Source organism: Typha latifolia, chromosome 8 (genome assembly GCF_019914945.1).
Source record: "Typha latifolia isolate L0001 chromosome 8, TyphaL0001v2, whole genome shotgun sequence".
NCBI classification, from domain to species: Eukaryota; Viridiplantae; Streptophyta; class Magnoliopsida; order Poales; family Typhaceae; genus Typha; species Typha latifolia.
This window is the reverse complement of record NC_133093.1, coordinates 11,237,378-11,263,605: the sequence shown is the minus strand read 5'-3', so window position 1 is coordinate 11,263,605 and position 26,228 is coordinate 11,237,378. Positions and strand designations below refer to the sequence as shown.

The 26,228-nt window shown below is 36.8% G+C and overlaps 3 protein-coding genes across 5 annotated transcripts in view; all 3 read left to right on the top strand.

Annotated features, from left to right (window-relative positions):
• The window catches only part of LOC140793381 (callose synthase 3-like), a 28,677-nt gene extending 11,805 nt beyond the window's left edge, over positions 1-16,872 (top strand). For both annotated transcript variants that reach the window (XM_073144830.1, XM_073144831.1), the window contains 27 exons: positions 48-100; positions 200-260; positions 3,571-3,652; positions 3,722-3,771; positions 3,859-3,945; positions 5,179-5,316; positions 5,450-5,547; positions 5,676-5,760; positions 5,844-6,004; positions 6,101-6,224; positions 6,328-6,425; positions 7,455-7,590; positions 7,673-7,824; positions 8,275-8,384; positions 8,481-8,606; positions 9,703-9,771; positions 9,883-10,072; positions 10,452-10,599; positions 10,960-11,079; positions 11,163-11,281; positions 11,387-11,470; positions 13,823-13,935; positions 14,272-14,501; positions 14,578-15,375; positions 15,474-15,524; positions 16,207-16,392; positions 16,480-16,872. In XM_073144830.1, the coding sequence (XP_073000931.1) occupies positions 48-100; positions 200-260; positions 3,571-3,652; positions 3,722-3,771; positions 3,859-3,945; positions 5,179-5,316; positions 5,450-5,547; positions 5,676-5,760; positions 5,844-6,004; positions 6,101-6,224; positions 6,328-6,425; positions 7,455-7,590; positions 7,673-7,824; positions 8,275-8,384; positions 8,481-8,606; positions 9,703-9,771; positions 9,883-10,072; positions 10,452-10,599; positions 10,960-11,079; positions 11,163-11,281; positions 11,387-11,470; positions 13,823-13,935; positions 14,272-14,501; positions 14,578-15,375; positions 15,474-15,524; positions 16,207-16,392; positions 16,480-16,725 (3,915 nt within the window). In that variant the 3' untranslated portion in view covers positions 16,726-16,872. The remainder of the gene's footprint in view (positions 1-47; positions 101-199; positions 261-3,570; positions 3,653-3,721; positions 3,772-3,858; positions 3,946-5,178; positions 5,317-5,449; positions 5,548-5,675; positions 5,761-5,843; positions 6,005-6,100; positions 6,225-6,327; positions 6,426-7,454; positions 7,591-7,672; positions 7,825-8,274; positions 8,385-8,480; positions 8,607-9,702; positions 9,772-9,882; positions 10,073-10,451; positions 10,600-10,959; positions 11,080-11,162; positions 11,282-11,386; positions 11,471-13,822; positions 13,936-14,271; positions 14,502-14,577; positions 15,376-15,473; positions 15,525-16,206; positions 16,393-16,479) is intronic.
• A 1,073-nt stretch (positions 16,873-17,945) lies between these two features.
• Positions 17,946-21,180, top strand: LOC140794122 (probable protein phosphatase 2C 25). Its single transcript, XM_073145988.1, has 4 exons — positions 17,946-18,244; positions 19,565-19,929; positions 20,437-20,673; positions 20,744-21,180. Exons 1-4 carry the CDS (start codon positions 17,983-17,985, stop codon positions 21,002-21,004), a joined length of 1,125 nt encoding a protein of 374 aa, XP_073002089.1. The 5' UTR covers positions 17,946-17,982; the 3' UTR covers positions 21,005-21,180.
• A 592-nt stretch (positions 21,181-21,772) lies between these two features.
• Positions 21,773-26,228, top strand: part of LOC140793498 (callose synthase 9) — a 38,570-nt gene continuing 34,114 nt past the window's right edge. Inside the window, exons 1-7 of one of the 2 annotated variants that reach the window (XM_073145004.1) lie at positions 21,773-22,010; positions 22,200-22,443; positions 23,494-23,591; positions 23,844-24,007; positions 25,123-25,246; positions 25,461-25,571; positions 25,653-25,778. In XM_073145004.1, the coding sequence (XP_073001105.1) occupies positions 22,242-22,443; positions 23,494-23,591; positions 23,844-24,007; positions 25,123-25,246; positions 25,461-25,571; positions 25,653-25,778 (825 nt within the window). In that variant the 5' untranslated portion in view covers positions 21,773-22,010; positions 22,200-22,241. Of the gene's footprint in view, positions 22,011-22,171; positions 22,444-23,493; positions 23,592-23,843; positions 24,008-25,122; positions 25,247-25,460; positions 25,572-25,652; positions 25,779-26,228 lie in introns of both variants that reach the window. The other variant, XM_073145003.1, reaches the window with a different exon arrangement.

Here is a 26,228-nt window from a genome sequence, read left to right as displayed (position 1 = left end):
CAGTGAATTTTATATTTTATATTTAACAACCTTTTTAAAATTTACAGCCTCGACTCTTTGTTGGAAGGGGAATGCATGAAAGCTCTTTCTCACTTTTAATGTAAGGATAAATGCAGTTTCCAATAAGTAGTTATTATTTCATTGCATTAAAAATATTCATGCAAAATCTTTTTGGTATTCATAAGAGTTCTATTACCAGGTACACAGTGTTCTGGATGGTACTCATATTGACAAAGTTGGTAGTTAGTTTCTATGTGGAGGTAAAATTTGAGTATTTCTTAAATTCTTGGCATTCTTGCATATAATGTGGACACTGTGCTATTAGTTATACAAGTGAGGAGGGTGTGTGCCTAGGATTTGAGAAAGGTACATACAATTTTATTTAACGCATCCAATGTCTTCTATGTTTGATGCAATTCTAGTTAAAATCTTGGTCTTTTATTGTGGTGAACTTTATAAAAGAAGATTGTTATCCGTCTTTCTTATATATTATATGAAAATTTTACTAATCTACCGTGGACATTTAATAATCTTTGTAAAACCAAAATTAACCATGAATAAAATGCAAAACAAACATGCAAGTTTTTACATGGAAAACCCCTTATAACTAAAGGGTAAAAGCTACATATCATTTTCCTAGGATCAAATAAATTACTAAACTGTAGTAAATACAAGATAAAATTTATAGGCTGCTCGATAAATCTCATAGTTATATCTGAAGTAATCTTGCTCGCTAAACCATCCCGTTGTCAACCAATCACAGTGACCTTTGAGATCAGAATATTCAGAACATTTTGCCTCAGTGGCTCTCAAGGCACCAGCATGTAAGGAACAACATAACAATTGCGAGCAAAGGTTTTAGATGAATCCCGTCTCTAAGGAACAACACAACGTCCAAACATTGTAGAACATTTTCTTACTGCTGGAAATGTTCAAACACTTTCAGAACACTTTCTCACTGATGGAAATGTTCTAAAAATGTTCAAGCACTAGAACACCCTTGTTGTGCCACTTTGTGTAAAATATTGATATTCTTGTTTCATTCTTGTATAGAATGATACAAGTAAATTATTAGGTAATTGTCCACGAATTGCCAATCATAAAAATTAATATAAGTGAAAGAAAAAATGGGTAAATCATAAGTGGAGGTAGGGTTCTGGTGCATCATGCTGACTAGTACCTAAAATATTAGGATAAGGATCTCATGAGCCAACAACTATAACTCAAGTGGAATCTATTCAAAAATTATAGAATGACTTTAAAATGCATATTCAAATTCAACGATATAAAATAACAATTATACTAGGCATGATTATAATAACAATGATAATAACTGCACAAGTTATAATAATGTAAGTCATATCTCATAACATGCTTATTGTTAATATACTAAATATCCTCAATATCAATAATGTCATATGTTTCAATTAGGTCAATGGATTTACATTAATTAGAAGGCATCTCGAGATGATGTTCGAGTCTTTTCTTCATAGCTAATTCGGTTAGGGTTACCAAGATGTGTCACTATATGATAAACTCACATTTTCTCTTCTATTAACTGTTGAAAAAAATTAGAGTCACCATAGGAAATCTTTAATTCTAAGAAAGTCATCTAAGAAAGTCATCATGTGATGTAAAACAAGACTCCCATAGATTTTCCAAGTAGATTTGAATCTCTACGGAAAGTCGCAAAGTGAGCTATGATGAGACTGTTTTCTAAGTCATATCAAATATCAATTATGTTTTTACACTAATATTCATGGTCAATAAAATTGCTACTTATACGAAATATAGTAATGCACTAAGTCATAGATTTTGTACATAGAAATATGATATTTAATTTGTACACAAAAATATGATATTTATTTTACACATAGAATTATGATATTTATTGCACACAAAAATATGATATTTATTTTTACACAGAGAATTATGTACTTAATTTATACACAGAAAGTTACATGATCATATAAAAAGTACAAAGTATAAGACGGACAAAAATGTGAGTGAACCCACTCACCTAAGCCTAGGTAAAATGACTGAAATCTTTAGTCCATGAGCTAGGGTAAATCACCACATTTATAATAAAATAATATATTTTAATTTATTAATATCATGATTTCTAAGATAAAAATAATAATCTAATTGATCATCAAATTAGGCTAAAACAAGCTCAAAGATTTGGACTAGGCTGCAGGCCAGCCTTAGCCAGTCACACTATGGATGGGTTGGGCCATGGGCCCAAACTCTCCCCCTAACAAGCAATTCGGATCGGGTTGCAAGTTAACCACAACCCATTCCAATTTGCTTTTGAGTTGGGTCTGAAAAAAACCAATCTACCTGAATTCGACCCAAACCCAATTTAATTGGCTCAGGCCAATCCAGCAATTGGTAATCATTTAATCGCAATCAAGTCCCTCTTTCACTCGATGGAGAGAAATGAGAAGAGAGGAGGTGGTTGCCGACGGCATCCTCGCATCGATGGCTCAGCAACAACCCACCAATAGCCAAGCTGGCTCATGACTATGACAACTCCTATGAGGTTGGGAGCAGTTGTTGACGACAACCGCCAGCCAAGGAGCTAGTTCTACGACGACTTGAGTCTCGAGGACTCCAAGATAAGGCACCCACATCACGAGGCCAATGGCGCAAAGGTTCTATAGCTGTGCGATGACGACCTGAAGTTGCCGATTGACGAGCTTTGTCGACGAAATTGCAAACACTTAAAATTTAGGTATTTTCAATCTACCTTATTAAACTCTAATAAATGTGTGGTGTGGGAGATGAATCACTGATGAGTCGAGTTGCATTCTCGATTGCTCTAGCATGCTCTGGCACTCCAATCCGACGACGCAAGTTCCGACGATACGGAAGTATGAAAAAGAAAAAGAGGAAGGAGGGTGCTGGGGTGAGTGAAGGGGAGCTAGGGTTTTTATTTATATGGGAGGATTTTGATTTCGATTCGGAAACCGATCGAGTCGGCTGAGAAACCTGTGGTGGCTCCTCTTGTCGCATATCGGTGAGGGATGGGGGAAGGGGGTGCACGTGCAGTGCATGTGCCATTTTTTTGTCAGTTATTACAATTTGTGCATGTCAAGAGAGTATAGTGGAAGGATCAAGGGTTGGATATTGGGTAATGATTTCATCCTTTAAGGTTTAAAGATCCAGTCAATTTTCTGATGGATGAACCTGTCCTATTTATAGTTTCCTCAAGGTTGGCTAGTGCTTTTCTATTTGGATGGGTTTCTCGTTTAGATCAAGTCCACAGATCTTCTTTTGAATTTTAGTTTATTACAAATATGCCACTGATGTTAAAATTATTTCATTTTCTTTAGAATGACTCCTTATCCTTTGCATAATATTAATATTATTGCATGAAGTTATCTTTCTTTCAGCCCACCTAGGATTTTTATAGCAGCTTTCCATAGACTCTTATATATATAAACTTATGGTCTCTGTATCAAGGTAAGTAGATAACCACTTGGGATCTAGTCATCAAACTTCAAATGTGCAATTGCTAGTAATCTTTTCCCTTCCCATGTCATTCTTAAATGTTTGTCTGCCCTGCAGATCAAGCCTCTTATTGGACCTACCAAAGATATCATGAAAATTCCTATTACTACCTTTCAGTGGCATGAGTTTTTCCCAAGAGGTAACAAAAGTGAGCATCATTATGTTGCTTATTTAGAGGAGTATATCATGTGTACAACTTCCTTTGCAGCGAAGAATAATGTCGGTGTCGTGATTGCTCTTTGGGCTCCAATCATTCTTGTACGTTTCTTCCAGTCTGCAGTCTGTTTTCTGCTCCATTTATAAAAAAAATTAATGTGTACTCTTTTGCTTCTACATTCTCTCCAGGTCTATTTCATGGACACACAAATTTGGTATGCTATTTTTTCTACCCTTCTTGGTGGAATATATGGTGCTTTCCTCCGTCTTGGAGAGGTTAGTTTAGTTTCTTTTTCCCATATGTTCAGTTTATAATTTTGATGAATAGGTAAATTTAAATAGATTAAAGAGGAGGTCATCTTGCTCTTATTTTGTACGAATTGGCCAATGGTTATTTTGTAGATTATTGCAGTAAAACCAGTGCAATGGTCATTGACTTTTACTTCTGGTAGTACTGGAGACTGCATATGTTGTGTGGCTTTATATCAAAATTCTTAGCAGCATTTCTATTGGTCAGACCATTTCAAAGAATATGCATGCTAAAGATATCTACCTTTATGGTTCTCTTTGCATCTTATATCAAGAAAAATCTAAGTAAGGTAAGAAATAATATTCGAAATCCCTTTGGGACTCCATAATATTTTCATGGGAATTGATTGTTTACTGGAAATTCTATTTGATTACATTATCTTCTATTACGGACTTTGGACTTTGTTGCCTCTCATCATTTCTCTTCAGAGGCTCTGGATAGTTTGGAATGATGTCCCCATTTTCTCTTTTGTGCATGAACAAGTGGTACTTTAATGCTATATTTACTGAGCTTCTGATAAAGTTTCCAGCTACCTTTTTAAGTTTGAAAAACTGAGAAATACTTACTCATATATTACAAATAATTTTACAAATCCATCTATATTACTCTAATTCCTTCTTTTTCGCTTCTGAACTGTAGACTGTTGTACAAACAACCTCTACATCTAGGCTGCAGAACTAGAGGAGTGAAGAAATAAGAAAATAGGTGATATATATGCTTACAAACCCAAGGGTGCCCTCTTACTTGAAGATGAAAAAGCAGAAAACAAATCAAAAACCGTAGCTGCCCTCTGAAAACAGTCCCAACTATAGGACACCCAAGGTCCTGAAGTGTCCATGTTATATATATGCTTACAATAATAGTTCTCATTGAACAATGATGAAAAGTGAAAACTTGAGGTTTGTCACCTTGGAGTCCTTTTAATCAGCCTTGGCCAAAAGCTTTGGTGAGCCTAACCAAGATGGCTTAGTTTTCTGAGCCTATGACCAACTTGTACTTGTGGCTCAGGCTGAATAAGAGGGCCCTTTTGAAGTACTCTTAAAGTACAAAGAGATACTATTATCACATACATTTTTTTTTGTCTTTTCTTGTAATTTTTCATATGAGTTTTATCCTTTTGCCATGTTATTAGGCAATTACTCGGAAAGCTGTTTTCTAAGTTATGTGCACTTGTTTCCCTCTTTTTCTGGATGGCGCAGATCCGAACTTTAGAAATGTTGAGGTATCGATTTCATTCACTACCTGGTGCATTTAATGCACGTCTAGTTCCAGCAGAAAAGCCTGATGGAAAACAAAAGAAGGGTTTAAAGGCTTCTTTGTCCCGCAGATTTGCTCAAGTTTGTCTCTAATTATTCAAACTCTTTCTTTCATGTTTTTCCCCTCGAGAGTTTAAGCTCCACATTCTATCAGACATATTTTACAACATTTAATGGTATCCAATAGACTAACAGAGTAATACTACTAGTCCAGATGCCTGATGTCAATAAGGAGAAGCAGGCAGCAAGATTTGCACAAATGTGGAACCAGATAATTACTAGCTTCCGGGAGGAAGATCTTATAAGCGACAGGTGATCTACTGTTCTGAAACCAGTACACATGTGCAGGAGAGTGTATTGACTTATTTCTAGTTGTCTGGTCACTAGTGTTCATTTAGTACCTTACCGTGGCAAAATTTATACCTAAAAGTGAAATGCAGGGAAAAGGAAATGTTACTTGTCCCGTATGTGGCAGATCGTGCTCTAGACCTTATTCAGTGGCCTCCATTCTTGCTTGCCAGCAAGGTATTCTTTTTCTACTTTTTTGCTTCACCTGCATGCAATCATTTTTCATCAACATGCTAACTGAAACTTTATTCTATTGGTAGATTCCGATAGCAGTTCAGATGGCTAAAGATAGCAATGGGAAAGATCATGAGCTCAGAAAGAGACTTGATGCTGACAATTATATGTTTTCTGCTATTCGTGAAGGTTATGCATCATTTAAGAACATTATTAACTATTTAGTCGAGGGTGATCAGGAAAAAAAGTGAGTACTTGATGAGCTTTCCATTTTAAATTTATGAGTCATTCATTTTGTTCCGTCAAGAATGTAGTGTTCTCAACTCAGTGATTGTATTTGCAGGGTGATGCAAATTATATTTGATGAAGTTGATAATTATATAGAGAATGGTAAACTTATAACAGATCTGAACATGCGTGCTCTGCCCGCTCTCTATCAAAAGTTTGTCACTTTAATCAAGTATTTAGTGAGTATTACAGGATAAAAGGTTCATATTATTTCCCTTTCACTGTAACAGGCTCTCTTTAGTATGTATTAGCGACATGTTCTTTCCTTCTTGGTAACTGCAGCTAGATAACAAGCAGGAAGACAGGAGCCAGGTTGTTATTCTTTTCCAAGACATGCTAGAGGTCGTGACAAAGGACATAATGGAAGACCAACTCTCTAGGTACAGTAAATTCACATTTTCATTTCCGAGGAGGATCGATCAGTACATAGCGTCACTCCTGAGCAACTAAGTTGCTTTGTATTTCTTGTCGTCTTTATGCCAATGCTATACCATAGGATCTACCTTCTTGGTATTGTTTAACAGCTTAATGCAAATCTGCAGCCATGTTTAATAATTACTTTCTTATAATAACATTATATGATTTTTTAAAATCTGCAGCCATGTTTTTCTTCGTTGTTGCTTTTGTATAATTAACATGATCATTCCCACATAGTAAGCAAATCTACCCTATGCATGAAATAAGGGTTTTCATACTGCTATGAGTGAGACTAGATTGTGCTCCCATTTGCATCAAGCAAAAGCCACTTGAGAGAGGTTGATCTATGAGATGTAGGTCAAATGAAGACAGATAATTAAGAAACTAAATTACTGTAATGAATGATAACCATAAGACAATCATGACCATATTACATAAGATGCCGTTGCGAAAGTAATTTGATATATTCTCATGAAATGCACATATGCCATGGAGGCATTGCTTACTGATACTTGCATGTGCTTATTTGTTTTACCATGCAAAATTTAAATTTATTTTGACCAAATCATTGCCACATCTGGTTTGACTTAGTTCCTTTATCATTGTTTGTACACTCTCATTTTACAAAAGCCTCATGCTTTATTGACAATATATGTCAAGAGCTAATATTTATTATTTATCTTCATGCTGGTCTTAGTACTACACATCTCAATCTTACGGAACCATTTCAGTTACAGTTGTAAACATGTTTGAGATTATATTGCCAAGTACATGCGCTGATCATCTCATCTTTAGTTCTCTTGTGGTTGACAAATTCAAATATTATTGTAATGAACAGACGAAATAAGCACCTAAACAGGCCTTCTGTAAATGGTTTAAATATCCAAATTGTGATTATGTTTTCCCTCTTGTTTCATCACTCTGTTTTTCAACTAAATATAAATCTAGCTGTAGCTCTAGGTATTCATTGGTGCTGTCCTGTTCTGTACCAGTCTTCTGGACTCCAGCCATGGGGGATCATATGGGCGGCATGAGGGTATGAGACCTTTGGATGAACAGTATCAGCTATTTGCATCAGCTGGAGCAATCAACTTTCCTTTACAATTAACAAATGCCTGGACGGAGAAGGTAGTATGTTTCTAAGCAGTTGTTATAATGTGCAATCTTTTGTTCTAAAGTAAATTTTTTTGTATTTCTATGTTGGCTCCAGATCAAAAGGCTTCATCTGCTACTTACTGTGAAGGAATCTGCTATGGATGTGCCGACCAACCTGGAATCCAGGAGGAGGATCACTTTCTTCTGCAATTCTTTGTTTATGGACATGCCTGATGCACCTAAAGTTCGTAGCATGCTCTCATTCTCGTAAGTTCATCCTAAATTAAATCAGATAGATGTATTGTCAGTGATGCTGTCCTTGCCTTTTCTTTTCCCTGTTATTATTCAATTCACTGTTTCTTCATAGTAAGTCCATAGACCATTCAACATTTTGTTTGTTAATTAATTACTGTTGTACGTACGGCCATACCTATATTTACACTGAAATTATGCAACATACCAGTTTCTTATCGCAACCAGATAATAAAATTAAAATATATTGGAGTCTGCTGCAGAAATGTTAAAACGAAGATGATTTATAGGCAACTTATAAATTCCCTTCCTGTAATGTATAGTGAGGAAATTTCAAATTGCTAGATTTCTCATCCTCTCTGAAGTGGTTTTCTTTTTCTATTTAGTAATCTTTTGAAACTTTGGATCTTGGTACCTGAACAGTTTGGTGTCTTTGTGATCTAATATTCTAGGGGTTTTCTGCAGTTTGTTGACACCATATTATAATGAGGATGTTCTTTTCTCTTTACATAATCTTGAAGAGCCAAATGAAGATGGAGTTTCCATCCTTTTCTATTTGCAGAAAATTTTTCCAGGTTGATTTCTTTTCTGCAAGCTATTGAATTTGTCTTGGAATTGGAATTGGAATTGGAATTGATCTGCAAACTGTTCTCTTTCTCTTTTATATTTAGATGAATGGACCAACTTCCTTGAAAGAACCGGATGTAAATCAGAAGAAGAACTACGAGGGAGTGAGGAGCTGGAAGAGAAGCTTCGTCTGTGGGCATCATACAGAGGTCAAACATTGTCTCGAACAGGTGTATTGCTTAGTCCTTTCTTGTAGCTTTGTGCTAGACATTCCTTCGTCATTAGATGTCAAATTTTATGTACAACTTTTTACTCATCAACTACTCTAGAAACACCTACATTTTGGGGAGACTCCACTTCTGGGCTGAAACATTTTGATAGATCTAAGAAGTAGATTTAATTTAAATGAGTAGAATTTTATATTTCTAGGCAAATTTGTAATGATAAGATTTGAGTCCTTAATCTCTGACTTTGATACTATATTAACTTACCAACTACTCTAAAAGCTTAAGTTGTTAGAGAATAGTAGTTTTTATATTTTATATTCTAACACTTTTTATTTTAGAGTTTAGAGCATGATGGCATGATGATACTCTCTCTTTTGCCCAAAATCTCAAAGCTAGAAGAGGAAGAAAATTAGGGGCTCTCAGTTTTTTGTTCTCCTCTATTGTTTATTAAGAAGTTACATCCCATTTGAAATTCTTGAGAACTTTATTTTAATTGGATAAAACTAATAGTCTTGAGTTTCCATTTGTTTGTCATTTTATTAATTAATGATTAGTTTATTTTAGGTTGCAGAGGAGAAAAAGTTCTTAGTGAATGTGGGTTTTAGGTTGAGTAAGGCTAAGGGTAATGTCCTTAATGTAGTTAATTTGATTTAGGTGTTTAGTTAATGATCTAATGGCAAGGTAAATTTGGCCAATATTTGATAAAATGTAGGGTGTGATTGCAAATATTAAAAATGCATGGTGTAAATTGCAAATATATGAAAATGTAGGGTGTTAAATGCAAGTTTCCCTTATTTTTTTAATATTCTAAGTTTCTAACACTCCCTCACTAGTCACTTCTTGGCTTGGACATTTTTTGAGAGTCTAAGACTCTAAGTAGTGGGCTTGACTTAAATAAGTGAAGATTTTTCCATTTAATTGACAAGTTAGATATGGTGGAATTTGAATTCAAGACCTACTATGATACTATGTCAATACATCAACTACTATAATAAAAGTTTAACATGCTAAAGAACAGTAGTTTTTCTTCTAACCACAATGTATATTTAGATCGGATTAACTGATGATTAATCATTATTACCTCATTGTCTATCACCAGTTAGAGGTATGATGTACTATCGGAAAGCTTTGGAACTTCAAGCATTTCTGGACATATGCAAAGATGAAGGTATAGGTCTATGAAAACATGGTCCTTTTGGTAGTATGTGATTATTCTATATAGTCTGTTCCATAGTTTACTCTTTCTCACATGAAAATTTTCTCCTTCCAACCTTTCCAGATCTTATGGAAGGTTACAAAGCTGCTGAGTTGACATCGGAGGAGCACTCAAAACAACAAAGATCCTTGTGGGCTCAATGCCAAGCCATAGCTGACATGAAGTTCACCTATGTGGTATCTTGCCAGCAATATGGAATTGATAAGCGGTCTGGAGATTCTCGTGCACAAGATATTTTAAAGCTCATGACTATGTAAGTAGAAAGAACTTATAAGTGGTAGACATACTTGGAGACAATTGTCATTCTATAATAGTGGACTGCCTTGTTCTAATTCTTCTCACAGTCAGATTGTGTAGGTAGAATATCATCTTGAATCTTTTGATAACTTTGTTTTACTTATAATCTGACTGTGAGAAGAATTCCAGTAAGTTTTCAAGGCTTAATGATAAGTTCCTATATTTGTAGCCTAATAATCAACATTTTCTTCTCATAACTCAATCTCACATTTGTTCTTCCATAGTTTTTCACTACATATTGCATGTATTTAGACAGTTGCTGATGGTGTTGCATCAGTACAGGGATTGTTTAATTAATTGTAAATTAATCATGCTAAAGTTACTTTATTTGGCAGGCATCCATCTCTCCGTGTAGCGTATATAGATGAGATTGAGGAACCTGGGAAGGATAATAAAATAGAGAAGGTTTACTACTCTGCTTTGGTAAAGGTTGCTGTAGCTAAGGCTGGCAATCCTGATGAACCAGTACAAAATCTTGACCAGGTGATTCTTTATTTTGATTTTTTTTTCTCAAATCAATCTGAGTAGCAACTCTTTGAAATGGTATCCAGAATCTATTATGAAGGAAAATGATGGAAAATTTTCTGTTTGTTTATAATTCTCAATGTGGTATAAGAGAATCAACAGTTTGGAGTTTGGACAATAAAGTTAAGTAGATGTTCCTATTATTGATTATAATCATTCTATAAAGTTCTGTGAAATTAGTTCACAAAGTTCACATTTCCTTTTAAGACTCTGGTCATGGTGTCACAATATTTTGGTTTCTTTTAATGTTCTGCTGTTCATTAAGCCAGTTTCTTACTAATTCCCAAATATTTACATGTTTCCATTTCCTCTTTGCAGGTCATTTATCGAATAAAGCTTCCAGGACCTGCAATTTTGGGTGAAGGAAAACCTGAAAACCAAAATCATGCCATAATTTTTACACGTGGTGAAGGTCTGCAGACTATAGATATGAACCAGGTAGTTTGTACTCTGTAGTTTTCTCATTCTATAAAATTTAAATAGACTATATTCAACTGTAGCTCATGCTCTCCATTCTGCAGGACAACTATATGGAAGAGGCGCTAAAAATGAGAAACTTATTGCAAGAATTTTTGACAAAACATGATGATGTGAGATATCCATCAATACTTGGAGTCAGAGAGCATATATTCACAGGCAGGTCAGTTTCTTATGGTCAAACAAGAACCAATTTGGTGTGTTTTCTATTTTTCTTCATGTATGCATACTAAAGCTCTTCTTTTTGCCTTTTTGGTACTATGTGCAGTGTTTCTTCTCTTGCATGGTTTATGTCAAATCAAGAGACCAGCTTTGTGACAATTGGACAAAGATTGCTTGCAAATCCTTTAAAGTGAGTCTTTATATTCTCCTTTATTATGATGTTCTTGAACTAAAGAAAAAAGATTGCTGTAGTAGTTGTTGGTCAGAATGGTATGTGGATAGCATGTAACATGCTGACACACACGACAAGCTTGACCATCTCCACATGTTGCATCCTATTGCCAAGCGTGCCTCGTGTTGTATGCTTTGTTGGAGTGTAGTATAATAGAATAAGACAACTGTCCTCGAAAAATTTAAACTTTTAAAGTAGTTAGTGAATTAACACTGTATCAGAGCTAGAGGTGTGTAGTCTAAAACTCTAAATTCCACCGAACTTATTTGTCACTTAAAGTATAAACCTTCACCCATTTAATTCATATCCGCTTCTTGAGCCTATTAAATTGTCTTGAGTCCAAAATGATAGAAATGTTAGATTATTATAAAAATAAAATTATCATTCTTTATCGGTTTAAGCTTTTAGAATAATTGGTGATTAACATGATTCTAGTATGTAAGTCAGCAGATTACACGCACTACAGCATGAGCATATAAATTCTTTCTTTAAAGTGCCTTTACTGCTCTTTAAACGCTAGAAATTTTCTTTTATCAAGAAAAGTATAAAACTATGAAAAATAGTGTTCTATTTGATTTTTTTGCTTGTTTTATGCCTGAGAAATATAGATAAACTTCCTAGAGTAAAACCTATCATCTTTCTCCTTCTCTAGCCAATATTTAGTATTACAAATTAGTAGTTACCTTATTGGAAAGTTTGACATCACCAGAAAGATATTTACTATTTGAAAAACACTGTTACTATAACATGGTTTTATCATTATCTGGAAAAGTTTTCATTTCTCTCTTTCCTTCTCTGAGTTATTGGCTATTGAATGTCATCTTGACCCTCTAACTTGAATAATATGTCCTTTATGTTGTTTTGACAAATTGGCTATTATTTTAAATATTTAATTATACTGCTCTAAAGGGCTCAAATTTGTATTTTTAAAATTGACCCTCTCAATTTATTATTATTATTATTTTAATAATGGGTTGAACCCAGTTATATTAAGATTGCGAGAATGTACAAGAGAGAAATTAGAGAGGAGATTTTATGGTAAATAACAATTGGGAAATAGTCGAGAAATCATCGAAGGAGATCGAAATTTTACTCGGATAGTAAGGCTCTCATTTCCTTCATAGGTGTGAGAGCTCCAACATAAATGCTCAGACAGATTGTCAAGGCTGAGAACTGAAAGATATAGTTGTTCCTCTCATGCTAGGTTTTCCACCATATTATAGCCATAAGCATTTCTAGGCTTTTGCAGATGGGCATGGCAATTGTTGTCCTCCACGTTCTAAGATTGTTCCATGAAGTCGACCAGGTGTGTATGTGTAGTCTTGTAGCTAGTGTGTAGAATAAGCTTTGTATGAATCCGTGAATGAAGAGGATTTGTTGAATTGATTCATCAGCTTCGCCACAGTGTACACAGGTTGCAGTACCTTGAATACCTTTCTTCAGTAGGTTGTCTTTGGTGTGAAGCCTATTCAATTGTTCCATAGGAACACCTTGACTTTGACTGGGGCCGTGAGTTTCCATATTCTGTTCTGTAAATCTGTGCCAATCCCTTCAGCAACTTGTAAGGGTTCAATTTGTATTATAGGTCTCAATCCTATCTAATTGCTAACTTGCTAAACATGTTAAAATCTTTTTACATATTCTATGGCAATTATATATATATATATATATATTTGTAATAATTCCTCAAGTACTGCGACTGAGATATGCTACTTCCTTGGAGTGTGGCAGTAGGCCTTCCTCCTTGCAATCAAGTGATCATATGTTTTTGTGGAAACAAGTCAAACAGCAAGTCCTATATTGGGGAGGTAAGCTTTCATACATCCTGTCTTTCCTAGGCTATGCAGTGGAGGGAAGTCTCATACATTAGAATGCACTTTTAGTTGAGAAAATTATATTCGATAAGTTGTTAGTTTCCATTATTTGTCTATTAGATATATGGATCCTTTGCATTCATTCAGTCTTCATTATATAGTTGACTGAAAATAAACTAGTGTAGTAAGTTATGATTCTCTCATGTAACATGTGATTTGGGTGATTGATGATTTGAAATTTGAAATAGTTCAGTGACACTGGGCCTGATTGATGCAGCATTCAATAGGTGTCTTGAGTAGTTATAGCTACAAACTTCTTGATCTATTTACAAGTGTACATGTGGATGTTTTGACACAATGCACGAATTATTTGCTTATCCCTGTGACATGAATTGTCCATATTTCTAGCCAGAGTACTTCAGTAGTTTCCATAAGAAAAACATGGTATTATCCGCCAAAAATATTTGCTTATGTTTTGTTTCTCCTTTTGGTGCAGGGTTCGCTTTCATTACGGTCATCCTGATGTATTTGATCGACTTTTCCATCTCACAAGGGGTGGTGTAAGTAAAGCATCCAAGATCATTAACTTAAGCGAAGACATATTTGCAGGCATGTTTCTGTGATACTAGTCTTATTTGCTATTGCAGATGAGAATCCTACTATAAGTTCATACTTCATACAATAACCAGATAATCCAGTCAATTCAATGTCTATGAACATGGGCCTATCAGTAGTTGCTTGATAGAGGCAGGGAAACCTGATTGTACTGCATGTGCTAGATTGTTTCATAACCTGCCATCTGGTAGCGAGGTTCATCTATATGGACAGAATAATTGGACTGTCAAATTACTCCAACAACTGGAGAATATTTAGTCATACTCTTTATGACTTTTGGATACATAGGTCATATGTTACTCACTAGACAATGTGGCTTCAAACTTGCAGGTTTTAACTCTACACTTCGTGAAGGAAGTATTACACATCACGAGTACATGCAAGTTGGTAAGGGAAGGGATGTTGGACTAAACAAAATCTCACTTTTTGAGGCAAAGGTAGCAAATGGAAATGGTGAGCAGACGCTGAGTCGTGATTTATACAGGCTCGGGCACCGTTTTGATTTCTTTAGGATGATGTCGTGCTATTTTACCACTGTGGGTTTCTACTTTAGTAACCTGGTAAGAGATGTTGCTCTAGTATCTTGCATATGTACGATTTATTCAATTGTAAAATTTGTTCTTTCTTTACTGGCAGGTGACAGTCCTTACAGTTTACGTATTCTTGTATGGCCGCCTCTATCTTGTTCTTAGTGGACTTGAAGAGGGCCTTGCAACTGGTAGAAGATTTATTCATAATGAGCCCCTGCAGGTTGCTCTTGCTTCCCAGTCTTTTGTGCAGCTTGGATTTCTGATGGCCCTTCCAATGATGATGGAAATTGGCCTTGAACAAGGTTTTGGCAGAGCACTAAGTGATTTCATACAGATGCAGTTACAACTGGCTTCTGTATTTTTTGCATTTACTCTCGGAACTAAAACTCATTACTATGGAAGGACATTGCTCCATGGAGGTGCTGAGTACAGAGGTACTGGTCGTGGATTTGTCGTCTTCCATGCTAAGTTTGCAGACAATTACAGGCTCTACTCTCGCAGTCATTTTGTTAAGGGCATTGAACTGATGATTTTGCTTGTTGTTTACCAAATCTTCAGTCAATCATATAGGTCAACGGTTGCATACATTTTCATTACAATCTCTATGTGGTTTATGGTGGGCACATGGCTTTTTGCCCCTTTTCTATTTAATCCATCTGGATTTGAGTGGCAAAAACTTGTTGAGGACTGGACTGATTGGAACAAGTGGATCAACAACCATGGGGGAATTGGTGTGTCTGCAGAAAAAAGCTGGGAATCATGGTGGGACAAGGAGCAAGAACATCTGCGATATACTGGAATTCGTGGAATTTTAGTGGAGATATTGCTAGCATTACGATTCTTTATCTACCAATATGGCCTCGTCTACCACTTAAATATAACAAAGAAGACTAAAAGTGTCCTGGTACTGTTTCATTCCTTTATCTGTGGTTCAAATGTCATACCGTTAAGTGAATGATTGGATGGAATAACTCACTTGCAACTTTTGCATCACTTTTTCAGGTTTATGGTATTTCATGGCTTGTGATTTTGGTGGTACTGCTGGTCATAAAGGTAAGTGGTTTTTGTTGCCTTCAAACCATTGTAGGCCAGAAGGGCTGGGTATTTTGTATTGGATCTACTGTCTCAGCCTCAAATTCTGCAACCCATCCTCTGCATTTTTCTGATTAATTGAACTTCACATAGTATGGTCCTGTCCCAATCAGATGTTCAATCAAGGATGTAACATGTAGGCCGACCTCATTTACTTATAAAATTAACATATAATTCTTAACCAATTCGAACAATTTTTGTGGCAAATTTGCTGAGCTCAGTTTTAGTGATGGCCAACCTAACTAAGAAGAGGACTCAGCTAATTTGCAGTCCTACTACTAATTCAAGTTCTCTAGTCATGGTCTGTTAGCTCTCATGTATGAGTTGTTCTATGTCGGTTTTTCCATCAACAGTTGTCTGCACTATGATTCTAGAGTTGCAGCTTGAAGTTCTGGCTGGTCTTCACTGTCACCAAAGCTTTACCTCCATGGTATTGTATGACAGCTTCTCTTAGATACCTAAGAACGATATTAGTAAAGTAGGAGTCTTTGAAATTTTGGGACTTTAACTTTTACCTTCTTCATGCCATGAGCAACCTTGTGTACTACTAAGACTTCTGCTTTACAGTCCTGTGTATGCTTATGTATCTATACTCTATAGTTGCTTTCGGATTACTTATTCTCTTCGTACTTTTCTGTTTCAGATAGTATCTGTTGGGAGAGTGAAATTCAGTGCGAATTTTCAGCTAGTTTTTCGGCTGATCAAGTTTTCAATTTTCGTTACATTCGTTTCCATCTTGATCATATTAATTGCCCTTCCTCACCTGACTGTGCTGGATATTATCTTATGCTTCCTAGCTTTCATGCCTACAGGATGGGGATTGCTTTTGGTCCGTTTCTTAATCTTAAAATTTGTTGCTGTTCTTATTTTCGATGCTTTCCTCTGATTCATCTCCTTTTTCTGTACTTGTATTCAGATTGCACAGGCATGTAAGCCTCTTGTTCGACGAACTGGACTATGGGGATCAGTGCGTGCTCTAGCGCGAGGCTATGAAATCATAATGGGTTTACTCCTCTTTGTCCCAGTCGCCTTTTTGGCTTGGTTTCCATTTGTTTCTGAATTCCAAACCCGCATGCTCTTTAATCAAGCCTTCAGTAGGGGGCTGCAAATTTCTCGCATTCTTGGTCGGCGGCAGGACAACCGATCTCGGACTAAGGATTGAGCTAATTTCCTTGCTAGAGGACATTCAAAATGCTCAACCTTGACCATTTTAAATATATGTTTTTCTCTTGAGAGAGGAATTCAGTGTTTAAGTGTGTTAGAAAGTATAATTATCATCTTCTTCTATGCAACTGTTCTTCGTCGGAAATTTCTTTTTATTTTTTGCGAAAAAAAAAGTAAGCTTGGCCTAGTTAAATTTATTAGATCCCACTTTTGCATGGCAACCTTATGACCGCTCGGAGAAAGAAAAGATTATGATTTGGTTCTAATTAAGGTCAGTGCTTCAACAATTACAGTGAAATAAATATTATACAATAATTAATGGTGCCAGATATAACTGGTAGCAAACAGCACGAAAGAAGTATAGATGTGGTTGTTTATCATCTGTGGTTGCATTAAAATGAATTGAGCGCATTTAAGCAGTCTTAATCTTATATGCAGCCCTAAACCCTGATAAGGCTGCACCTAAAATTCAAGGCCAAAGAAGAGTGAAAGAGCGAACTGGTGAAAACAAGAACTTGCTGAAACTGAAACATTATGCTTCATGAGGAGAGCTTCCTCTTTCCATATTCACAGCAGGAATGTTTCCCATGAAGATTTTTTTTTTATCTGTGGTCCAAGCATTTGCCAACTTCATCGCACAAACATAATGAGCATTTCAAATGAACACACTCAATTTCAAGCGTTCAATCTTAATATTACCAAATGCTAAGGTGAATATTACAGTAGTCCGGAAAGAGTCGCTTAAATGACGGCCACATATCCGGCAGTTAGAAGTGAAAATAGTTTTTTTTTTAAATAATTGGCTTGTCAGCTAAGCAAACAGTGCCGGGTATGAAACTGCAGTAAATTCCTGCAACCTTGGCCGCAGATGATCGGCTACCCTTTGGAGTTATTTCGCACGCCGATGGTAATATCGTAAATATAATCCATCTCAGTAGCATTTCCATGATACCTCAGCTATTTAAACCCCTCGACCTTTCCACCTACGCTTTTGCTTTCGATCGTTTCTCGCGCGCGCGCCTCTCTCCCTCTCTCTCTTTCTTGCGCGTCTTGATCGATCGAAACCTCAAAACCTACATTTTACTCTTCATCTTCTTCGGATTAGCGAACAAACCTAATTTATTGGAGATCTTCCTCCCTTTGTGGCATATTGAGCTCCTTCGCTGTGTTCTTGGAGACTACAACGGCTTTCCTGGGGCTTCTCTCGGAGCAAATGAAGGATCTCTTCTTGTCCTGGTGTCCAAGGATTGCGTCCATGTTTGGGGGCTCATCCCAAATAAGCAGCGGATGTACGACTACGAGCATAGATGAGGACGACTACGACGTATGGTCGTACGACATTGGGCGGCACGCGTCAGGGGAGTTCTCCTTAGCGGTCTCGCAGGCGAATCGGAACCTTCAGGATTTTAGCCAGGTCGAGATCGGGCGAGATATCACCTTTGTCGGGGTCTACGATGGCCACCTTGGGCCCGATGCCGCCCGCTTCGTCTCCCAACACCTCTTCCTCAACTTCGTGTGTAAGTGGTTTTGTTTTGCTTAGAATCCCGAGGTTCTTTTAGAGTTTTTTTTTATTGTTTGGTTACCCTGATACTTGATCGTCGGTAATTCTCTTGTTCTTGGTAATATTCTTTCCAATTCAAAGGTTCTTGATAGAAAAAATATATATAAATCAAAATACTAGCTCTACTTATCCTGCTACTTGGTGATGCTCTTTCGAATTCTGATATTCTTATTTAAAAAATTTCTAGTTCTGCTTATTGTTCGTGGTTGGAAGAATTCATAACCAAGGACTGTATTACGAGTGCCAAAAGTTTAGATGATAAATTGTTTTCTGGAAGTTTATAGAGGAGACGCGTTCCTGTCGATGAAAAATTCCTTCTGTGCTCGCTAATCATTGTTGGCAGAACTGGCAGTAGTTCTTTTACTCAACCACTGTTGGTTTTATTTCAAGAATCATGTCTTTTAATCATGCTGTAACTATTATATAAGGAACATATTTCTGCGGACATAATTATACCATTATTATTCTAGAAACAGAGCATCAAACACTGACCTCTATTTTCTGCTAGACAATTATACTCATGGTATAAGAAATTGTATGCTCATTATTACTTGATTCTACGGTTGTATCTATATGGAAAAAACATCCATCTTAGGAGTTTTCCGTGATACCAGTGCCCAGATCGAATTAATTGTGTACTAAGACCTGCAATAGTTATTTCAGCAATCCAATCTTTCGAAAGTACTTACTTTCCTTTGGCCAGTGCAGCTTCTTGTAGAAGGTTATCTCTGTTTGGTTCACAGAAAAAGCTAGAATGATGGTCATTGCAGCTTTGGAGCCATATCTTTTGACAGAATAGTGTTTTGTAGTTGCCCTTTAGGGGAATAAATATAGCGAAGTGTGTTCATTGGATGTTTGTTGCAAAGTTCACATGACCAGAACTGAGTGCCGAACTGCAGGCTTCTCTTTTCCCTTGGCGATGAATTGGAAATGCAGACTTTTTGATAGCAGAGGTTCTCTGTTCGGGGACATCATATTTGTACATCCACTCATCATTGATAGATGAGATGCAGTCTGAAATAGATGATTTTCCACATGATCTGAACAGATTGCAGACTTTTTGATAGGAGAGGTTTTAGAGCAGTAATTTATTGGGCTGGAGCAAGTAATTTATGCCATTTTTTATATTTGTCAAATGCATCATATGTGTTGGAATATAAAGTATAAAGCACCATCATCTAGTAGTATTAAACTTTTAGAGTAATTTCTGAGTTAATAATATGTTAACAGTGATCTGCAGTCTTACATTTCTAACCGTCTCTTTCTAATTCCACAGGGCTTGCTCGAGAAAGTCGAACCATTTCCGAGGACACTCTTAACAGTGCATTTGCTGCAACTGAGGCTGGCTTTCTAGCACACGTGGAGAAAGCCCATCAGACAAACCCTCCAATAATTACAACTGGTTCTTGTTGTTTGGTCGGAGTTGTATGGAGAGGAACATTATATGTGGCCAACCTAGGAGATTCTCGGACTGTTATTGGTTGTGCTGACAGGTATCGGGGAATCATTTCTCAGCAACTAACAAGGGATCATAATGCAAGAGAGGAGGAAGTGAGAAAAGAACTTAAATCCCATCATCCTGATGATAGAGATATTGTGTCTTGTGTTCACGGGAAATGGCTAATCAAAGGCACCATCAAGGTTACTCTCCTAATCTCTGATGTTTCTTAATTCTTATTCGCAGTGTTTTTACTCGTTTCATAAGTTTGATTGCAAATAAGTACTTATATGATGGAAAAGGTCATTGAGCAAGCATTACTGATTCGATATCATAAACATTGTAACAATATGAAATTTGATGGGAGCCAAAGTCGACAAATTGTTTCTGGGCTGGAGGCAAAATACACTATTACTTGGCGTATATATAGGGAGGAGGTTCTATGTCCTGAAGAAATTAGAGGGTAAATGAGCAGATAGAGCAGGGTGTCAGACTTCAGATAGGAAAAAAATGATATATTCGAATTGAAGATAACTTTGTATGTCACCTGACAGATTTACAATTGAAAAATAGACATGAATCAATCTCAGAACCAACAGGTAAGACAGACCATATATTTTCTATAGCTGTATTATATTTCTAGATCTTCTGGAATTTTTTTTTTATTTTCTCTTTGTTTATGTTAGTTGCTATGTGTCCCGTGTTCCTAGGTATCAAGATCTATAGGTGATGCATACTTAAAGAAGCGCGAATTCTCGAACCATCCACGTGTGTCTCGCTACTTCCTCTCCGAAGCTCTTCGCCGGCCAGTCCTGTCAGCGGAGCCATCCATATATAGACGAGCACTTTCTCCACAAGATAGATTCTTGATATTCGCATCTCATGGATTGTGGGAGCACCTGACAAACCAAGCAGCGGTGGACATCGTGCAAAATCACCCGAGAGCGGTTTGTATGGATGATGCGACTTTGCAGACTCCCTCTTCTCGATCGTTTTCTCACCCCATCTATTTTACAGGGAATAGCTAAGAGACTGGTCAGCACGGCAATTCGGTTAGCCGTTCGAAAGGCAGGTACTTTTTATACTTCTACCAAGGCAATGCCAAAGGTAGAGCAGCACACTTGCGACCACGATGACATCACGGTTGTTGTCATCTACATTGATCACGAGTTATCATGGGAAAGTAACGTACCTCTACCGGAGCAATCGGTTCGTGGGTTTATTGATGCAATTGCGCCTTCAGAAATTTCAACGCTGGCTGGCATTAAGTTGAAGTGATATTATTATAGCTCAGTGACTGAGGCCTCTCAATCTTGTATCGTATGTACATTAATCCACGCATCTCCAATTCCTGCCTATCAGTGCAGCTGACTGTAGAGTTTGTCTTTCTGGGTGACTTCAATTTGCCTTCCGTTCTTACTTTGGGATGACCAAGGGGATACCTACTTCCTGTATACTGCCTATTGAGGTTCTTTGTTGACCCGCCGCAATTGCTCATGCTTCTTGTGCTTCATAAATAAGGGGCTTGATTACTTGATCAAATGCCGCTACGTAAAATGGCTATGAGCTCGGAGTACTTCAGAGCTCCATTTCTTCGCCGGCGCCGGAGAGTTTTAGTACAAGCATTTAACTTCAGCTTTACTCTTTTAAAAACATAAATCTCTCGGCACCTTTCTCCTTTACTGATAACTTTCGAGTAGACCACCGCTCACATATTCCCTGTGCTTAAACATGTACCCCATTATTGATCTGCCACCTTTTATATTGTTAAAATTTCTCTGTTCCTATTGGCTGGTTCACAGTTCTCATTATTTCGGAGGAAAATATTAACATTTTTGTGTCAGAACACGATTATGGGTGCGCCGGTCCGCTTTCATAGGGACCGCGCATCTGACGCGAAAACCCAGACTACGCTTCAAGATTCCGCAACCGCTGAATCCCGAGGCTTTATAAAAGGCCCAGATATCCCAAACATTTTATACTTTACCTATCTTTCCTCTTTTACCCTAACATTTTAGATATCCCTAACAAAGCCCGGCCCAACCTAAGCGTAGTCCAATTCATTTCTTCCTCCCCTTCCCTTTCCCCGTATCCCCTTTCCAAATCCATCGGCTACGGCTCGAAGGAAACCGACAGCGAGCGGGAAACACTTCGCATTTCCTTTTGTCTCAATCTAATTCTCGTTCCTTTCTCTGGATCACCTCGTCACCTTGATCGCTTCCTTTATTTCTTCTCGATCTGCTTTTCCTTTGATGGTTTCTTCGAACTGCATCTCGTTCTCGAGGTAACTCGGTGTTCCTCTTAAGGTTTCTATATTGGTCTCGATCTCATTTTTCTTCCGAGACTAGCTCCTGTGTCCGATCCTTAGGTTGGATCGGGAGAATTGGTGCTTCGGATTCCGTTATTTCCGCTTATTCGTCTTGCCTTTTTGAGAATTGGTGCTAGGGTTTGCGGTTTTGGACTTCGATTCCAGGTTTCTCAGTAGGTTTTGAGTTCGCTGCTCTTGACGGAGAGGATGTCGAGAGCTGAGGTGAATTGGGAGCGGCTAGTGCGTGCGGCTCTACGGAGCCAGCGGGTGGGCGTCGGGCTCCATGGGCAGCCCGACACTGGCATTGCCGGCATTGTCCCCTCTTCTTTGGGAAACAACATGCACATCGAGGAGATACTACGAGCTGCCGATGAGATCCAGAAAGAGGATCCCAGTATCTCCAGAATCCGTAAGTTCGTCCATCTTTTCTCTTGGAATTAGTTATTGTTAAATCTATTCGTGACAGCCTGTTAAAAGATTAGTGTAGAGTTACGGTCAGTTCTTTTGGTATGACTGATGTCTTATTCACCTAAAACTTAATTGTGTCCTTCCCTTTATTTCGCGAGACTTCTAATGGAGGTAACTAATGATAAATTTGCTAGATTTGAGACAGATCTTACAATTTGGTCGTGATTCCCTTATTTGTTTTATTGTCCGGCACTTGTTATTTACTGTTTCCTTGGGTCTGTGTATGTAGATCATAATAAGTTACTGTTTTATGCTTTATTTTGTGAAAAACATTGTAGTTGAAACAGAGAAGAAAAAGAAGTCCTGGTTCTTCCTTTTCTTTCTTTTCGTAATTTGGTAGTTAACGAGCCTTTGTAATGAGTTGCAGACTCCAGGAGTGCTCAGAGTCTTAGAAAGTGAGAGCTTAGTATAAATTTTGGTAAAACCAGTGAGAAAGATGCAACAGAATTTCTGGTCAATCACTGCAGAATTGAGATGATCTGAGGTTGAACAATGAAATTTCTAAACTTAAAGGAGATCAGTTTAAACCAAATAATATTTTGAAATTTGAATCATTTATTTATTTTCTGATTCATTTGGCAGATAAAAATACACTTCCATTTCCTAAAAAATATGGTTGTGATGTCTCAGTAGGCTCCATTGGAAGTAATTGTTTCTGGATGAGAAATAGTAGGGTTTGCTAGGTCTTATCCTGTAATTGCTCAGACCTCAATCTTAGCATGAATGAATGCAGGGCATATTTGTTAGTGTAAATGGAAGGCTTTGTACATCTTATGAAAAAGTGAGCGAAATATTTTAGCTACTTATATTGAATCTTTTTAGCTTCTTTCAATTTTGTTTGATCTTCCAATCGTAGTTCAAAAGAAGTAGAATTAACTTGTGTACAACTCTATATATTAGCTAAACTAACATCTTTGACTTTGGTGTTCTTTTTCCCCCTTTTCTATTAATTTCCATCTTATGTGCTTATTGTTGTACTTCCATGTTGCAGTATGTGAGCATGCATACTCACTGGCCCAAAATTTGGATCCTAATAGCGAAGGCAGAGGGGTGCTACAGTTCAAGACTGGTTTAATGTCAATACTAAGGGTACAACTCTTTTATAAACTTTATTTTCTTGACTCATGGTCCTTAATAATGTATGGTGTAACCATCAGTATATAGGATAAAACTATATAATAAAATACTAGAGTATCCGGTCTCCGATAAAATGTCTTAAGGATTTTGAGCTATCCAATTATGACTGTAAACCTTTTTAATTAGATTCTTCGTGATTGATGACAATTATTTAAGCATTGTTCTTATCATTTTATTTTTTTCTTCCTTTGAACAATTCTTCAGCAAAAACTTGCCAAACGGGAAGGTGGAAGTATTGATCGCAGCCAGGATATTGCTCGCCTGCAAGAATTTTACAAGTTGTATAGGGAAAAGAATAAAGTTGATGAGTTACGTGAAGATGAAATGAGGTTGAGGGAATCTGGTGCTTTCAGTGCCAATCTTGGAGAGTATGTGTTTTGTTTCTTTCAGCTTTTAGTTGACATAACTAGTCTGGATTCATCTACCTATTGCACCCATAAATCATGGAACTTACATATCCTGAAAATCACTTCTTTATGCATTATCATGTAAACTCATCATCTACTTCTATACATGATTAGAAAGAGATAAATTGGAAAAGAATCTGAACATCTTTTCTATCCTAGTGTCATTCTAAGTTCTGTAACATACTTTATTTTCTAGTTTCAAATTGCACTTATTAAGTAAAAAATTGAAGCAAGTATTCTACTAACATGTGAACTACTGTATTTTTGCAACTCTATTATGTTAGCATGATATTTTATCATGTGTTGGATAGAATATAGATAAAGCAGTTAGACCATGCTGGTCGACAGATTTGAGATCGTTATGTAGAACTTGATACAATTTGCAAACTTGGATTAGCATTAATATATAGATGTACAAAGTTATTTCTCTTTACTGCTTGTTATCACTTTATGATTCCTGTATGTGGTACTTGGTGCTAGCTTCTTGATGAAAAATATTTTGAAGCAATCTTTTCTATTTCAATTCAGCTTCTCTTCTTTTGGTTCTATCTCTGACCAATATTAAGTATGCAAGTCATCTTCCATTCACTCTATGCAACAGCTTGACAGGGTGCTATATCTGTTCTTTTCTCAATGACCGTCCGTAATGCTATTACCTTTACTTTCAAGTTGCTATCAGCATCTTTTTGTTTGTTTTTTCTACAGCTCATGTATATAGAAACCAGTATTTTTGCCTAAAGCTGTCCTATTAGGTCCTATTGAGGTGCCAACCGTATTGTGTAGTGGTTTAAAATGAAACTGCATTTTCAGCTATTGCAGTTGATTTATGGAGCCTCTGGATGCAACGTTGCAACCCACTAATCTTACGATATTCTGAAATTTTTAGATTAGGTTCTCTAGGATTGATGATCTTCCTTCTGATATTCTCGTTAGTTTTTGTGCTTTCAATGTGATAGAGGTCTATTCTTTATATAGATTATCTCATATTCACATTTCTGTAGTGCATGGATTCAGTAGGGCATTTATAAGTCAGTTTGTTGGTTTGACTAGTATTTAATCATTTATCTGGTTAACAGGTTGGAACGTAAAACTGTAAAGAGAAAGAAAATATTTGCAACTTTGAAGGTACTGGGAACGGTAGTAGAGGAGCTTACCAGAGAGTTATCCCCTGATGATGCAGAAAAGTTGATCTCTGAGGAGGTTTGCCCCTATCCCCTCCCCCAAACTAGATGAGATACTTGTTATTTTATTGTTGCGACATTTGTTAACAACTTGGTCGCAGAGTATTAGATAACTTCTGAAAAGAAATTTCTTTTCCTTGCTAGTTTTGTATATAAATATTTGTGGCTGTTTTATGCCAAACATTTGACCTTATGTGGCCTGGCAATTAATTTGTTCTATTGGCCTTTTTTAGATGAAACGGGTTATGGAAAATGATGCAGCAATGACAGAGGATACAGTAGCTTATAACATTATTCCATTGGATGCGCCATCTTTAACGAATGCCATTGGTTCTTTCTCAGAGGTAATCACCAATTTCGATTATCAGGAATCCATCTTTTTAATGAATTAACTTCCTGCCACCCTAAGTCTTCAATAATCTCAGGTGAGAGCAGCTGTATCAGCCTTGCAGTACTTTAGGGATCTCCCAAAGCTGCCTAGTACCTTTTCTATCCCCACCACCAGGAATGCTGATATGCTGGATTTTTTGCATTATGTATTTGGTTTCCAGGTTTGTAGCTCAGTTTTTTCATCTTCTAAAACAATTCAAAGGCCAACAAAGCTAATTAGAATTAGTGAGGAGAACTAGAGAAATTTAGTGATCAAGGATGCTGCTCATTTGTATCATTAAATTTTTTAATTTAATCCACTTATTCTACTCAAGGCTAAAGGTTGATTATCTTGATAATGTTGTCTTTTAATCTCATGTTCATGTCTTTTATATTGGTATGAACTCTAGAGAAAAATGAAATTGGTTAGAAAGTACATCTATGTTACTGCCTGGTGCCTTTAAAGTTTGAACACCTGATGTTTTAGAACAGAATTCTCCTGGAGTTCCCTTTCTACTTCTTTTAAGTTGTATTGGATTTGTAGTTTCACTTTTTTTTTGCTATCCTTCCAAAAGAAGCAGCGATTTTTAATGCAGAATTCCTGATGATGTCGTCAATAGTTATGTTATTAT